We start from the raw sequence: 16088 nt of genomic DNA, 5'->3' as shown, positions 1-16088 counted from the left end.
GTCACTTAATGCAGGGAGAGGAAGAGAACTGCAAAGGGGTGCAGCCACTTACTGCCACTGTCCTGGTCAGTGGTCACCTTGCGGCGGCGCAGGACTCGCTCCAGCTCCGTTTCGCCGCTCTCTGTCTCAAGGGACTTCAAGCTTCGGGAACTAGTGGATTTATTCAGTGTTTCCTACAGCAAGAAATAGGCATGAGAAACTCTCTGAGGACATATTAATGTCTTACCAAGCATCTCATATGCACAACTTCAGAATCTTTTAAACTGCATCAAAGCAACTGCAGTTCTAGAGCAGCGTGCCATTAGTACGACAGTGAGCACCTGGGGATCAGCTCACCACTCCTGCACTCCCTTGGATTTCCTGATGTAGGCATAAACCACACTTATCACACATTAGAGTTTGATATCAGGCTTAAGAAAGATACTCTGGATCACCAATGAACAAATTCTGATGTTGCAGGGAACTGCCAACTTCCTCCATTTAAAGGATCTTAAAAAACTGCTGGACCATCATCATGCCCATAATTACCCACTGACATCAAAAAGCTAAAGATCCATATTTTACTGCTCCAGCAGGTTTTATATTTTAGCATGGTCCCACATTGCTGCATCTTTATTAGCTACAACTGCAGCATACTTTATCCTATAATCTAGCTGATCTGCTATAAACTTGACCCTATGTCTACATACTTCGAGGTTACTCTTTTTCACAGAGTTAGATCACAAGTTGAAACAGTTTTTTATACATACAAACCAGAAATACACACAATTACTGCCTTATGCCAAGGTCAGCATGTAGTATCAGTGAAGCTGCAAGTCTCGGAGCACTTTTCTTAAGGTGGGGGGAAAGAGGCTTTAAGAAGCTTTGAGCAAAGCCTGAAACCTCACAAACTTGCCACAGGAATTTAAAGATGCATACAGTGCATACTGCATGCATTTCCCAAATTACAAGAGTCAGTCATTGGATCAGAATTTGATTGAAAAAAATTTCCCCAAAATGTTTATATAACACAACTGAAAATTTGGTGCCCACAGACTATTTCATTTTCCCTTTAAGTCTTGCCATCTTTAGGAATGCCCAGGAATCCTGTTTATTCAGCCTTCCAAAACATATCAGACTCGTATAGCATTTTTCCAGCACATAAATAACATACTCTTGACATCTTTTGTAGACAAGCACATAACTTTTGAGCAGAAATAGCCAAAGATGAAAGGAATTAGCATTGCAAGTTGCAGAAGTTGTGCTGCTTTTAGAAACCCTGTAAAGTAACTCTTAATTCTTCACTCCTTCCTAGAAGTTACAATATTTTCATTCTTAACTATTTAAAATTTAACTAAGCAGGTTATTCATTAGCAGTACACTCCAGATTTGTACAGATGTACACGTATGGAAAAACAGAGCCCCTCAAACTCTGCAATTTACAAAACATAAATGTGTTTTGTTTGTAATAATTACATGGAGGTCTACACAAAATGCATTATTAGCATAGTAACAACAAATGTTTACTCCATCACATTCCACCCCCATGTTTGTTGTCTGACTGTGCATAATCACTGGTCTCAAGAATAGACTGGAGCTGGATTTTATACAGTTTGCCATACACTGGAAAGACCCTGAAAGCAACAAGCAACAAGCCAGATACAGAAGTGCAGTGACTGCAGGTTTCTCTCTGCTCCTTCTCAAGTACATAATCAAGGCTCCTCTGATGTCAGTGACAAACTGCTGAAGAAATAAAACAGCTACAAGAAAATGAAAGGATCTTTGGCAGGATTGTCCTGTCCAACCCTCACTGGTCCAAAGGGCACACTATATCCAACTACTCCTGTAAGTATGGAATTCCATTTCAAACATAGTCTCTGTGTTGCATTTTATTCCTTTCCTATTTACCTCTGCATTTAATTATGTGTCCCTCTAATCAGAGCTCAGCATTAAGGTCTGGTGGCTCTCTAGATCATTTCCTCCCTTACTTAGATCACAGCACAGGCTGAGCCCACACTCTATGCTGTACTGTCTTGCATCACCCAACACAATACTGAGGTTGTTTTTCTAAGGGCTGTTTGGGTGCTACTATGAATAACAAGAATGATTATCCTCATCTTCTGTAGAGTGCAAGTGAAGCATTTTGCTGCAATACTGGCGGAATTTCACCTTATGTGCCAAAGCTGTACATCAACTTGAAAGTTTCAGGGTTACAGAAGTCAGGGAGCAAGAACTACAGCTCCTTCTGATTGTTTCATACAGTTTTATCACTTGTGCAAAAGATACAGCCACTTAAAACAATTCAACATATGAGTAAAGGACACAACAGGAGCAAACTTAGCACATTGCTCTCAGCAGGACCCAACACACACCTAATGTTTTTATTTAGTGATAAATGGGTACATGGACAGCTATTCAGAATCAAATTTTTCTAAATATAAATGCAGACAGACTAAAGCTCTTGCTTTATTTAGGCTTTGTCTACATAACAAGAAATCTGGGGCCTCTGGAGAGAGCAGCAGTTGATGAGGAGAACTCTACATCTACTATATGTGCAGTCCAGGGGCTTTACTTTGGACTAGATACTGATATTCAGCTGTCTCTCCATCCCTAAGCATCCCCACTGTGAGTACCTGGAAAGTTTCCAAAGGATCTGTGGCAGATGCAAACCATAACATCCCCTCTAGTGGCAGAAGCATACAAGCCCAGAAGAGTTCACAGGTTAGTTTCCCTAGAACACATTCTGTCAGCAAAACCAACAGCGAGACCAAAACCAACCCTCAAGTCGAACCATAAGTCAAAGGTGGAATTGGGGGGATTTGCTCCAAAACTGCTCTATGCTTTCAACCCAGAAAAGAAAATGAAATATAAACTGGAAGTTCTCTTACCAGAATCCCCTTTAATTCCTTCATTGCACTTTCAGAGGGCTTTGGTGTTTCTGGCTGTAAACAAGCACAGCACAAGCGTGTTAAAGAACACATGACACGGACCATGACAGTCTCTGCACTCGATGACAGGCTTCACACCAGGGGCTGTGCACAGGCTACAGCTGTGGCACGTTCTCCTGCTCCCTCTTTTTGTGGGCACATGGACAACATTCAATCTGTTCTCTTACACAGCTGAAGGGAAGAGCCTCAGTTCTTAACACTGTGAACCACAGACTATACATAAAGATTATACTTTTGTGCAGAAGGTAAGCAATATTTTATAGTAGCCACACTCAGGTATTAGGTGTAAGTATTACATAAAAGAAAGAAATAGTCCTAAATATAGTCTACTACTTCATCAACTCCTCTACCCAGTTCAGTTATGCTCTCTGTGCTTTTTATTTCTCAGTAGGTGTTTGTTTACAAGTTTCTTTTCTGTGTCAAAGAAACTGGCCTTCTACTGTTGCCTTCATTTCCTTTTCTGTTGTTCAGCTATATGCTGCTCTAATGAATTTTATCCAAAATCAATCAAAGTAAATGAGGTGAGGAAAATGCATTCTTCAGAATGTTAAAGTCTGATTTCTTTTCAGTGTAAATTACTGTACTTAGCTAATATTATTGCTCTGCTATTTATTCCAAACCTTTGTTTTAGGCCTGCTTGACTGGCTGACTGGTCTCAGGTGAACTCCCTTTTTAATTCTGTCCATCATTTCTTCAACAGCTTGTCTCTTCAGATCCGTAACTTCTTCACCTGTTCCAAAAATCAAAGACTCGATCATATTTCAGATATGAACTACAGAGAACTGGTACAAAGACAAAATGTGTTATACAGCCTCCTAAACAGCTTGCTTGCCATAGGCAGCCAGTTACCATAATCAGAAATTAGTTTTAATGATGAAACAACATTTACATATACAGTGTTCTTAGTTATACTCTGTGCAGTAGGTCTTCCTGCCTGCATGTGTGATGCATATTGCTCATGGACTATGCAGATCCACGCTTTCTCCCACTTTTATTAAAAAGATAAAAGCACAAATATATACGCTTATCTTTTCCCCCATAAGTGGGCTGTTCACAGGGCCTTTCTTACAGGAATACTATCTTACTCTTCCTTCTCCACACCACAAAGAGGCAGGTTACCTTACAATGCACACATCCTTACGGCAGCAGAAACCAGCAATCTCATCTCTAGTTACAAGAATTCTAGATTTTGAGAACTGCTGGATACAGAGCTATTAGAGACCTTTGCTATCAGCTAAACTGTCACAAGCTCTTCAAGGATAAAATGCCAATCTATCGAGGATCCTGCTGTGGATGCAGCAAATGCCAAACTGCAGAAGTTTGGGCAGAAACAGGTCCCAGATCCTGAAAATGCAAAGCTCCTGTCAGTGTCTGGGAATGGCAAAAGCTCAATGACAGAGGCTGAAGCCCCAGGGGCTGAAAAACACGGCTCTGCTTCCACTGTGTCTCCTCTCTGTGGCTGGGCAGAAATGCTGCAGCTTCACTGACACAGCACAAGCTGACAACACCCCATGGCAAGGCCCACGTGCACAAGAGTACCAACTGTGCCTCCTATTCCACATGGTTTGAGAACCTGGCTGGAACAACACACCAATACTTCAAACTGAACTGGACCCAAACATTTAAATAACACTGCATCACATCAAGTGAAAGGGCAAAACTGAAATACCAGGAAAAGAAATGGCTGCTTTCTCAAGAGATCTGCCATTAGGACTGCAAAATATTCAGATGACATGGGATGCTGTGTGATGAGCCTGAGCAATACCTGTTAACTTGTCAGTGTTCTGGATAATGTAATGAAAGACACTTAACATGCCATACCAAAAAGTGGGGGGAAAAGAGTACTTAAAGCAAACACATGGAGAAATAGGGTCGATGCTATTCAAAGCTGCAAGATTGTACCTTGTATAACAGGAATATTAAAAAGGCTTTTGCTCTCTCACTTGTCAGGGTACTATTGATGATTCATAGAAACGCAGTTTCTGTATTCTAAGCCGATTTAATGTCAGGCTTTAATTTCACAAACAGGCTGTTTCAAATATAAAAGCTTAATTGGTGGTATGGGATAGAAACCACTCATTCTAAGTCCTTAACGAGGGTCAAAACAAGCCTCAAGTTGGATATAATAACTAGATCAAGAAAGAACTTTCTCCTTTTTTTATTTTTAAGAACAGCTCAAATATAAAGAGAGAAAAAAGGAGTTTATGTGTGATTGAAGAAAGGTCAGAACTGTTGAAGTTTGCTAATAAATAATGAAAGAATGGGGTTTAGAGAACATACAGTGAATTTCATAGTATTTACTGCAATGCAATCACTGATTGGGATAGTTTCAACAAAAAAGTGTAATCAAAACATCTAGGATGCTTCAAGGTAAGGAACCCTGATAAATGAAGACACCATAACTGGACTTTTACTGAAAGATAAGATTGACTCTTCATCAGAGATTTTGGTACAAGGTCACTTCTCTTTTTTTTTCCAGACCAACAACCCTTATTTCTCTCAGACTGGTAACCAGTTCCCAAAAATTCCCCAGGATCTGCCCAAGTCACTCCACTCCTCAGTTCCTCACCTGAGAAATGGGAAGGGTAATTCTTTCCCCCACTTCTCGCCTGTTGGTTCCATCCCACAATCCAGCCTTACTTACATACCATTAGTCTGCTAACAGCAGATTTTTCTTTAACAGTTATATCCTATACCCGTAATTTCAGCCAGGTTTCCTTCTTTGTTTGAGTGTCAGCAAATGAGTTAAGCAATTCACCACAAACAAACTCCTGCTGTTTCAGAAGGAAGAGAGAAACAGCGAGAAAACCCTTGGTTATTTAACTGGCAATGCCTGTCTAACTAGCTCTGACTCTTCAGGCACTCATGATCATCTGTAAATCTCTCCTGTTCTCAACCTACTAAGCTTCCAGCTTCCATTAACAACAATAAAATGCAATTTCAGCTGTTACACTGTGCATGCAGAGCCACCTTAGTGCAGGGCTCTGTTTTGTTTTAGGTCTTCAGTATTATTAAAGGATTAGCATTACAGTCAACTCTGAGTGGTAATTTCACAAGATATGAATCGAGGGATGAAAACCAAAGCATTTAACAAGCAAGCTCTGTGGAGAGGCTCTGGACAGAAGAAACTGCAAACAAGAAGCCATCTGGAAGTTTGGAAGTTTCCCTGTATTATGCTGTATATAACCTGCTCTCTGCTTAATGCTTGCTGGGTTTGTTCCTCTGCCTCTTCCATGGAACCTGCACAAAGCCCTGCACACACTGTCCTGCAGTGACGTGCTGCAGTGTCTCCAGTTTGGAGGCACAGGTTGAACCCCTCAATGCTACCACAGTGCAACTGCTTCAGGCAGCACCAAACTGCCAGGCTGCAACTCAACAAGCTGCACACAGCCAGTGTAACAGCACGGGGCCTAAACTGAACCGTCCTGTTCTCCCCACCCATCTCACCCAGCACATCACCCCACCCAGCTACATGCTTATCTTCTCAGGTCACCCCGAATCCTCCTTTTCTCCAAACTAGACAAGCCCAGAGTCCTCAGCCACCCCTCACAGGAACACCAAAGATACCACTTCCCATCTCGGTGCACATATACCTGGGTTGCAATCCCCTTTCTGGACTCAAGGTAGAGGAGTGTGCTGGGACATGGACAGCTGTAGGAAATGTTGGCAACCAAAAGCATCTGAATGGCTCTCTGCATCCACAGCTCACTCCCACCAGCCCCACCTGCAGGACCCGGGGCATGAGCCACATGAAGGGATGAGCCATACCTGACTCCTGCTGAGGAGGTTTCTCCTTCTTGCTCACATTGGTGTTGGAGTGAGATCTCTTGCGAATCATTGACATGAGAGACCTTTGGGGGAAATGAAAGTGCAGATTGTCATTCTGTCCTGTGTTACACACTGGCAGAATGAGCAGGAATGCCACACACCAACAGCTGGCTTATACCTGATTATACAGCTACTTACAAAAGACTCATTTAACTGTTCTTGAAAGCAGATGTATGCACTGAATTATCCCCCCCAATGCCTCCCATCAAAATGCACCAGAGAAATTTCTTTCTTTTTAACAGACATTAGGCACAAATCAAAACACTCCAGATCTGAATATTAAAAGACAGTCTCATTGTGACACATGACAAATTGAAGCTGCTCCAGCATAATAAATGGAAGGAAGAGCTGTAGATATTGAAGTATTGTTCTCCAGAGGACACTTAAATATGGTGATCAGTATCTCCTCACCATCTCCAAGTTTGTAATCTTCTTACAGCGTCAAATAATTATCCCCTCACTACAGTCAAAACGTAGAAGTCCAGGCAAGTAAATGATTCATCTTCAAGCTCAAGTATAAGCTCCTGTGCACATGTGATGTGTCAGTGGGGCCTATCAGTCCCTACTGAGCACTGCTCCTTACAGAGTAGTGGCATCCCTGGCATAAAGGGTCAAAACCAGAAAAAAGCAGCATCCAGTGCCTATGCTCTGAAGTAACTTGCACATAAACATCACAGTGCATGAGGAAGTACTCTGACTTAGCTACTACAGGGCTTAAAGTGAACAGTTTTATTTATTCCAAATAGTAAAGGGCAAAAATTTAAACAAAAAAACCCTTACAATACCTCTACACATTCATGCTATACATTAGTGTGAAACAAGCAAGCGAGCTGAATGAGTTAATGGACATAAAAGAAGCAAAAGATCAAACACAACTGTTCAGAAAGTGTTAAGTTTCTAAAAACAATGCAAGATGCACAAAGGGATGAATTCTCCCTATTAATCATCTCTATTCATATATTTAATACAGTAGTTAACAAGACTCCCGTATGTCATTTCTATTACAGAAGGTTGGAAAGTGTCATTGAAGTCCATTTATTTTTAAAACCAAGCAGACAACATGAAGATTAGCTGAGTTTCTAAAATTAACTAAGCACCCATTAGGGGCTTACTTAATTAATTCATTTGGGTCTAATGCGTGATACATCAGACTGGTCAGCCTCTTTTTATAGTCCTTTGCGAAAATCAGGCCCAATTTTGGTAATTTTGTCCAAACCACCTGATGATGGGGTGATGATTTTATGTTTGGGTTTTTTTTCTTCCTTTTAACTTATGAAAGTAATTATGGGAACTCAATGGAGCCTGCATTTTCATCATCAGTATCTGACATGAAGGGACACACAGTAATCCAACATATCCTTTGGTTCAAAGGAGTTTTCTTTGCAGCAGAAAGCATTTCACAAGTCTGTAATTACAGCTATCAGGTGAATAGAAAAGAAAAATCTCCTAAATTTAGAGGAGACAGGTATCCCTCCTCCTCCTTCAGGGTCAGAGTCTAGACAATTTGTTAAGCTTGGCAAGGCAGACACTGTTCAAAACTGGTCAGGGTGTTAGTCTGTTGGTAGGTGGGGCACAGTCTGTGTCCTGCTGGTAAAGAGCCCAAGACAGGTGGAGAAAGCCTTTTTTTCTTTAAAGACACTCCTCCTGCTTGGATGCAAGCTCCTGTAATGAATTGTGCCCTGCCAAGTATTAAAGCATTAACGCTGTGCCCTCCCAGCACTTACCGTATAGGGTTGGGAGGGGGGGGCGGAGGGAGGGGAGGAGGGGGCGGCGGAGGAGGAGGTGGTGCAGGATTTTCAGACTGCTGTACTCGTTTTTGAAGTTCATCAACTGCACAAGATCAATAAAACAAACCACAGTGAGTCTCAAAACCAACTCTGACGGTTGAAGAAACAAATGCTACTTATTAACTAAAGAACAAACAACGAGACTAAACCACACCACTGCTAGGAAGTCCTATTTTCAGCAACACTTTCTACCAAGAACAATGTCCTAGACACATGGGATTCCCATTAAACCAGTTACCTCCAGCCTGAGTTCCTTCTGAAACTAAAACTCCCCGTCATACAGGATTCTTCATATAAAATGACAGAGCAGGGAAAACCTCATCCCATTCCTGTGATGGTCTGTTTGAGGCTGCATTTGAGAATGAGCTAATGAGATGGAAGAAGTTGACAATTTCAGCTTCCAGACTTGATGGTGATGTGGGTTTTCCCCATAAAAATGGTCAAATTTGGGTGGTAACAGAAAGTGTACTCTTTCTCTTCTGTTTACATGTCAGATCTAAAACACGGAAATTACTTTTCTGCACTTGAAATGCTGTCAAGTGTAATTAATGGGGAAGGGCAGAAACAGAGGGGAAAAAAAGTCTTGAATTTCTTTTAGTTACAGAAATTCTCAGCAATTGTTCTGATACAATAGGAATCTCATGTGGATATGGCTCACAGAATATCCTGAGTTGGAAGGGATCCCCAGGGATCGAGTCCAACTCTTAGCCCTGCACAGGTTCTTTGCTCTTGTAATGATAGATTCAAATTAAAATTACAATATTTTACACTTAATTTTAAAATTTAGAAGGTAAAAAAGTTAAAGATCAACTGAGTGACTTTAAATTCCAGGTACAACCTTTATGCTGATAAATTCCTTCTGAAAAACAAACAAGCCTGGATGGAAACAATCTGCTGCCCAGGCATATTGTAGGTATAGGGTGGCAGGGGTGGGTAATGTAAAACTAACACAAAGCAGTTCTTCCAACAAGGACTGCTAACAAACTCAAAGATAACCCTGCTCTTGAGGATATGTTTCAAAAAAACATGGCTATGCATGAAGCCTTAACTGAGGACAGAGACTTTGGCCTCCTGTGACAGGGGCTCAAACGTTGCTCTGAGCAGGTATCAAACTTGAACCTTGCACTTGCATGGGCCTTGAACTGAACAAGGACTGCAAGCAAATGCACATGCAAATTCTTAACCAGCCATGGCCCCACATTCCCTATAATGAGGTCACACTCCAAGAGCCCTTTTTAAAACCAATTTTAAATTCAGAGCCTTAGATCAGAAATTTCCTCATTCAGTGGACAGGATGCTACAGACAAGCCAGGCACCATCCTGACTGCAATAACTGTATGAACCTGCACTGCAACAGTTGTTCCCTACTAAATATTCTGTGAATCTTTTCTGTTTGTATTCTTTGGGAGTTAGTTTACATCTTAGTAGCTAGCAAGACTGTTTCTTTCCTTTCATTCATTGAACTAAGTATTCAACCACAAGTAAGAGATTTAGATGTGTAATTCTCATGGATATGAGCCATAACAGCCCCCTGGATTTGCTTGGTTAACTCCCTTTGTAGGGCTCTGAAGGCAGTACTCATCTTTGAAATAACTGTTTAAATAAAAAATAACAGCCCACCCCTCCAGACCCTCTCACATCAACAGACATGGTTTTCTCACATGTCAATATGAAGAGCTAAAACGTGTCTTTATTTTCACTGGTGTCTTCTATTGCAAGACTATTAAATGGCTGGGTAGCTTGATAATTATGGGATGTTTTTGTACAATTCATACAATGAAGACTCCCCAGTCTGACAAACCTCTGGTTAGTTATACCACTGTACTTTTTTTTAAACTAGGTAAGAAAATTGAGTTTGAAGGATTGTGTCTGTCACACAGACACCCATCCCATGTATATATCCATCTGTAAGACTCAGGGTAATTCAACAACAGTATTTTTATACCTTACAGAAGTTTTACAAGGTTATTTTTTCACACACATTTTGGACATGATTGTTCTGCATTTAAGGGCAGTTGCTGTACTTTGTCTAGTGAAACACAGGCCTGGATCTCAGCTGAACAAAAGCTTCTGAGGTCTCAAATGTAACATGTATAATTCCATTAGATGTGCACCAATCACCCTCCACACACTTCACCTCTAAAATGAAAGTCATTACACAATTTCACCTGAATGCTTTAGGTCTCTAGCTTTTTCTTCGGAGTGCTGACATTTAAGCTCTAGTTCCTTTTTATCTTCTTCCAGAAGTTCTAGTTGCTGTTTAAGACGACTAATCTCCTTATGCAGTGCTTGATTCTCTAGCTGCTCTTCCAATTCTTTGATCTGCAGTTGGCAAACAAGAGCATTCATCTCAATAAAATCCATTTTCTGTCCCTCCTGTTGACAAATAACCCACTAGGCACAGTTATCCTGAAAACATAATGTTATAGTATAGGAGTGAACTACAAGTCCTAGAAAGAGGAAAATGTTTGAACGAGAGCTGAAGAGATTTTTCTGAGAGATGTCAGAATTTCCTATTATGATCCCAACTTGCTTTATCTCTTCTTTAGAATATGTCTTTAGCTCTAAAGTACTTAAGCTGTAAGTCGCTCCCTTTTCTTTTTATAGAATTTTTATCACATAATTAGAATTTAATTTCAGAACGTTTCCTCATTTGAAGCACGAGAACGTTGACATTTTTGTTCTCTTACTGACTGCTTCCACTGACAGGCTGGTTATTTAAGCTCCCTTGTCTCAACTCATGCAGATGCCAGTGGGTGAATTATGGAATACCTGATTCAGAGGCAGCATTCAGATGCAGAGTAGCAATAAAGTCCCAGCTCCCTAAATATGTACCTTTTGCTCTAGACTCATTATCAGATTTGTGAGAACATGCTTCAGGGCTAAAGGAAAGCTCATTTTCTGGGAAAGCAATGGTGATTTCTTCCAGCTAAGAGATTTATCTAGTCTAGTTTTAAAGAATATATTTGTTTATATCCCAGCATTTTAGATCCTATTTAGATCCACATTGTAGCATTCAACTACCCTTTCCCTGCTCCAGTATGCTTGGCTTTTCCCCATCCATTTCTTTAGCAAGACCCAGTCTACTACCTCTGCCTAGGAACTGCCTACCTCTCACCTGTTATTCTAAGCTTATCCTCCCAAGATAGCCTTTACACTACTCGATGTCCAACATATTCTCCTGTCATCTCTTTACTTAATGGAACTTGACTTAGTGCTTGTAACCGCACTTTACTGACATTCAGAATAAAATACTTACCTAAACCAGAGGCTTCAGGCTGAAAAGCCTTCAAGTTTTGTACTCATGTCTTAACAGTGACCCAGAAAAAGGGAATCAGAATCTTCTCAGAAACTTAGCTTATAAACTCTGAACTCTTAAGCGGATAAGATCTCAAATAACTCTGAATACAATAAAGACACGATACTCCTTAAATTCTGGAGACTTTCAAAGACTTCCACATAAGGGGAAAGAAACACAGTTTTACCTTTTGCTGGTGTTGAAGCCTCTCTTCTTCTAATGTCTGGGTTAGCTTAGCATTGTCATCCAAAGCCTTCAAAAGCTGTTGATCAGGAGCAGAATTTTGCAGAAGCAACTGACTCTGCCTTTTCATCTTGTTCTGTTCAATAAACATCTGCCAAAACAAAACCCACACCCAACAAAAACAACAGTTAGGCACAGTCTAATGCTATCCTGGGGAAAATAGCAATTGGAAAGAAAATGAAGTTAACAGGGTGTTAATGTGGCAGAAATAGTGAGGAAGAAGGTGAGAAGGAGGGGGAAAGGAAGTTTGAGAGTAAAATTTACAGGAGCTAAGCTCACACTGAAAGGAACCAGGTGTTTGCTGAGAACCACCCACTGCTACACCTCAATTACCCACACGTTGGCAGCATTCAAAGTTTAAGCACATCTCTGAATTTTGTTTCCTGGAAATAGGAACAATCTGGCCTCCATTTGGGGAGCTCTGGAAAGACTGAAAGAACTCTAGGTGGAGGATAAATGTCTGTGAATTCATAGGTTACCTCCTCAAACATGTATGCAAGCCTTGGCATAAAGCCCACTTATTTAAGGGTTACCTGGATATGTGAATGATGGAGAATCTTTGGGAAATGAATTTCACTCCATGTCTGTGTAATCACTGTATGCACTTGCCCCAGGAAAAGGCATTTCAGGGCAATTTCAGCCTTTTAGTTCTGATCCTTGTGTTCTTTCCCCTTCCCAAGTTATATTTTTGATATGGCGAATGAACATTGGGGGGGGTGAAAATCAAATAGTCTGAAGACTTGACACTGATAAAAATACCACACACTTCTCCAGGCTTCACCTGAGAGGTGCAGAGGCTGGCAGCACATGCAGTTTCTGTAAGAGATCTGCTCCTTCCAGACTGTTCAGGAACCCGGTAATAAGAGATTGCTTCCTGACAAAAAAATTCCTAGTGAAGTTATTCTGCACCTTGACATCTCTTTCAGGTAGAGGTTTTCCCCCAGGCAACACGGGCTTCCACTCAAAAAGCTCAGCCATGCCTGTTCTTACAGCAGAAACAGGGACTGGGTCATGCTGAGGTCTCAGATGAGTGTGCACAGGTCAGCAGAGCCACTTATGGCAGGAGAACAGAGAACAGTCTGAGAATGCAGATGCTCCCTCAGACTGTAAAAACACTGTTATATTGTAGAGCACAGCAAAAGCATGAAGGTATTTTAAGAATAAGGTATTAGAAATACAAAAATTCCAAATTCCCATCCTATTCATTCACAAACCAAATGTACAGACGAAATATGGTTTCCTCCCATCTGGTGCTACTACAATGCTATGTGATTTACTTGTTTTAATACAACTGGATATCCAAGAAGTACGAGCTGATGCAGATTTGTGGCAAGCACTCCATCCAGTGCTTTGCACAGCCACTTCAACTGAGCCTTCCTAGCAAGCAGCTCTCTGGAGCTGTGCAGCCAGACAGAGACCCACTGACCGTGCTGAACTCTGAGTGGCAGCACAGCCTGACCCTGAGGGCCAGCAGGAGCCAATTGATGCGGCCCTAATAGCAATAAAAACTGCCCTGAACACTCCACTGGGCAGAGCTGGGCCATGGGGGCAGCAACAAAGCACTGGAAACATTCGATGGAGAGGAAATGATGAACGTAGGCTCTAGTACTGCACTTTGCTAGAAAACAAACAAAACCAAACAGATGACAATACACAGGCCACTGTGGTGTGCTGCAAATGTGCACTGGACATCAGCTCCCTGTCCCTAAATTCTGCCAGTCAAACCATTATGCTTATGTTACCTTACACTAGTAGGGCAGTGGCAAAACCAATTCAAAGGCAAGAGAATTCCAGAATCAAAGTTACCCACAACAATCCATAAAGGTTTGCCTTTGCATTGCCACTCATTCCTTTAACAGTTTATACTTTTAAAAGAAACAGCATCTTTGAAGCATCATAGTTGAGAAAGGCCCAAATCACTGCTAAAGAACTCAATACTGGGTCAAAGCCTCCTGTGTTGCAGTCAAGTCACTCAGAAGTTATTTAACCCTGACAGAACCAACATCTCCCTAGAAGCCACCTTTAGCAAACATCTCAGTTTACCCACTGTGAACCTTCAAAGCAAAGTGAAAACTTGGATTTATTCTTTTTGGAATCTAAAAAATAGTTTGAGGTGATCAATTGCAGATTTTATTCACCAAGTTGCTGCCACTAAATCCAACAGAGTTGTTCCAGCCTGAGGGAGCAGAAAGCTGCCAAAACAAGAAGAAATCAAGTAGAGCAACTTGATTTCTTCAACTTGAGCAGATACTTCACCAAGTGCAGAAAATTCATATTCACTTTGTTTCATGTTCTTCTGCAAAATGAAAAAAATCCTTTTGAAGACCTGGGTGAAAATTTTTTCATTCGGAAGCTTTCACATAAAGTCCTGCATTTTCAATCACCATTCTAAATTGCTTTCATGATACTGCAAATACGTTCCTGCTTACAATTTATATATATATATATGCAAATGTCTTCAACACCACAAAAAAAATTGTTGCTTATAATGTAAGACTGCAATCAGACCACATGGGGAGTTCCATCCATTTCAGAAGTTACTTACACACATGTTCTTTAAGTGCCAGCATATTCTAAATGGAAGGGACAAAACTAGACAGGACAGTTGTGTCAGACAAAGCAGAAAGCAAGCTGGTGATGAACTGATTGCAAGTTTTTAAGAGGTTGCTCTGTGTTTGAAACAGGACAAAAAAGACCCTTAGAAATTATTTCTAATTTAAAATTTAAAAAATCAATTCCTGCTTCAGCAGGGCAGAAATCTGACTGTCTGCACAACCCTGAATATTAATTAAAGTGACTGCTGAAAGGGCAAAACAGCTACTAACAAGATTACTTGGACGAGGTGGAATTTAACCAACGGATGGATTAGTTCCGACTTTGCCACCTGCTAGACAATTATCTGCAGAGTATCCCAATCAATGCTGGAAACACAAGTCGATAGTGGAGGAATCCACTGAAACCACAACTGCAGTTAAAGGCAGATCACAAAGAAAAATAGTTTGCTTACACCTATCATTCTAATTTTAAAAATCTCCAAGTGCTGTGCAAACCAGTTATGTATCTTCCCCCCCCAGTTTACAAAGAGAAGCCTCAAACTGCAGGAAATCTGGGACTTGGCCACTTTCCATTAGTAGACTTTACACAAGAATTGAGGAGGTGAAAAAAGAGAAGGGGTTGAAAATACTGGAAGTTTTTCCCTTGACCTCAGTGGGACCACACCTCGTTCTCAGACCCTTGCTCCAACCATTACCCAACAGAGCATTTGCTGCAGCTGTTTTTTGTTTACACCAGAGCTGAAAAAGGAATTCTTCCTCATTAAAAAAGTTAGAAAGCAACTCCGTTAGTGTCAAGTCCCTGGGAACACTGACCCTCGTTCAAATAACGTTCAGGGGAAAACTGGACGCTTTCCAACTAACTCTTCTCCCAGGAGCAAAATGAGGCCAAAAGAAATGCTTTAATATCCATGTGTGACTCCACTTTCATCTGTACATCATTTGGGTATTTGCCATTTTTGTCTTAGCTACAGTTTGAAGGGAGAAGAAGGTCCCAATACAGCAGCACTGTTATACTGGGGTAATCACTGGTTGCATAAAGTAAAATAAAAATCAGTGGCAAACACTATACAATATGAATAGAATAACAAAAGGCAAATAGCAAGGCAGAGTAAAATTTGGGAAGTCTCAAACAGAAAAGATCACTCTACTGAGCAGCTGGCCCTTATTTCAATCCTGAGCAGCGCTGCCCCATCCCCTCCCACAGCCCAGTGAAAAATCAGTGAGACATGCTCATGGAGTGGCAATCCAGTCATCCACATTGGTCACAGGAGCTGATGCCTTTTGCATCCTGGGTACCCTGAAGCCTTATGTTCAGACCTGAAACACACCCCAAGGGAGGTAGGATCAAGGTACTTCTATCTCTCCAAAAGAACAGGCTGTTTGAAGGATTTTTATGTGACAGAGACAGAGTGATCTGGTGATTATGGCCTGACAGAGCACTAAGTGGCTC

At 41.1% G+C, this 16088-nt stretch overlaps 1 protein-coding gene across 5 annotated transcripts in view; it reads right to left on the bottom strand.

The window, feature by feature from the left end:
• The window catches only part of SHTN1 (shootin 1), a 60745-nt gene that overhangs the window by 9560 nt on the left and 35097 nt on the right, over window positions 1-16088 (bottom strand). For all 5 annotated transcript variants that reach the window (XM_064663690.1, XM_064663691.1, XM_064663688.1 and 2 more), the window contains 7 exons: window positions 12028-12174; window positions 10711-10864; window positions 8480-8585; window positions 6696-6778; window positions 3548-3657; window positions 2868-2921; window positions 53-173 (listed from right to left, as the gene is read on the bottom strand). In XM_064663690.1, the coding sequence (XP_064519760.1) occupies window positions 53-173; window positions 2868-2921; window positions 3548-3657; window positions 6696-6778; window positions 8480-8585; window positions 10711-10864; window positions 12028-12174 (775 nt within the window). The remainder of the gene's footprint in view (window positions 1-52; window positions 174-2867; window positions 2922-3547; window positions 3658-6695; window positions 6779-8479; window positions 8586-10710; window positions 10865-12027; window positions 12175-16088) is intronic.

This window comes from Pseudopipra pipra, chromosome 8 (genome assembly GCF_036250125.1).
Source record: "Pseudopipra pipra isolate bDixPip1 chromosome 8, bDixPip1.hap1, whole genome shotgun sequence".
Taxonomy (NCBI): Eukaryota; Metazoa; Chordata; class Aves; order Passeriformes; family Pipridae; genus Pseudopipra; species Pseudopipra pipra.
The sequence above is the reverse complement of the archived record's forward strand: the minus strand, read 5'-3'. Positions and strand labels throughout refer to the sequence as shown.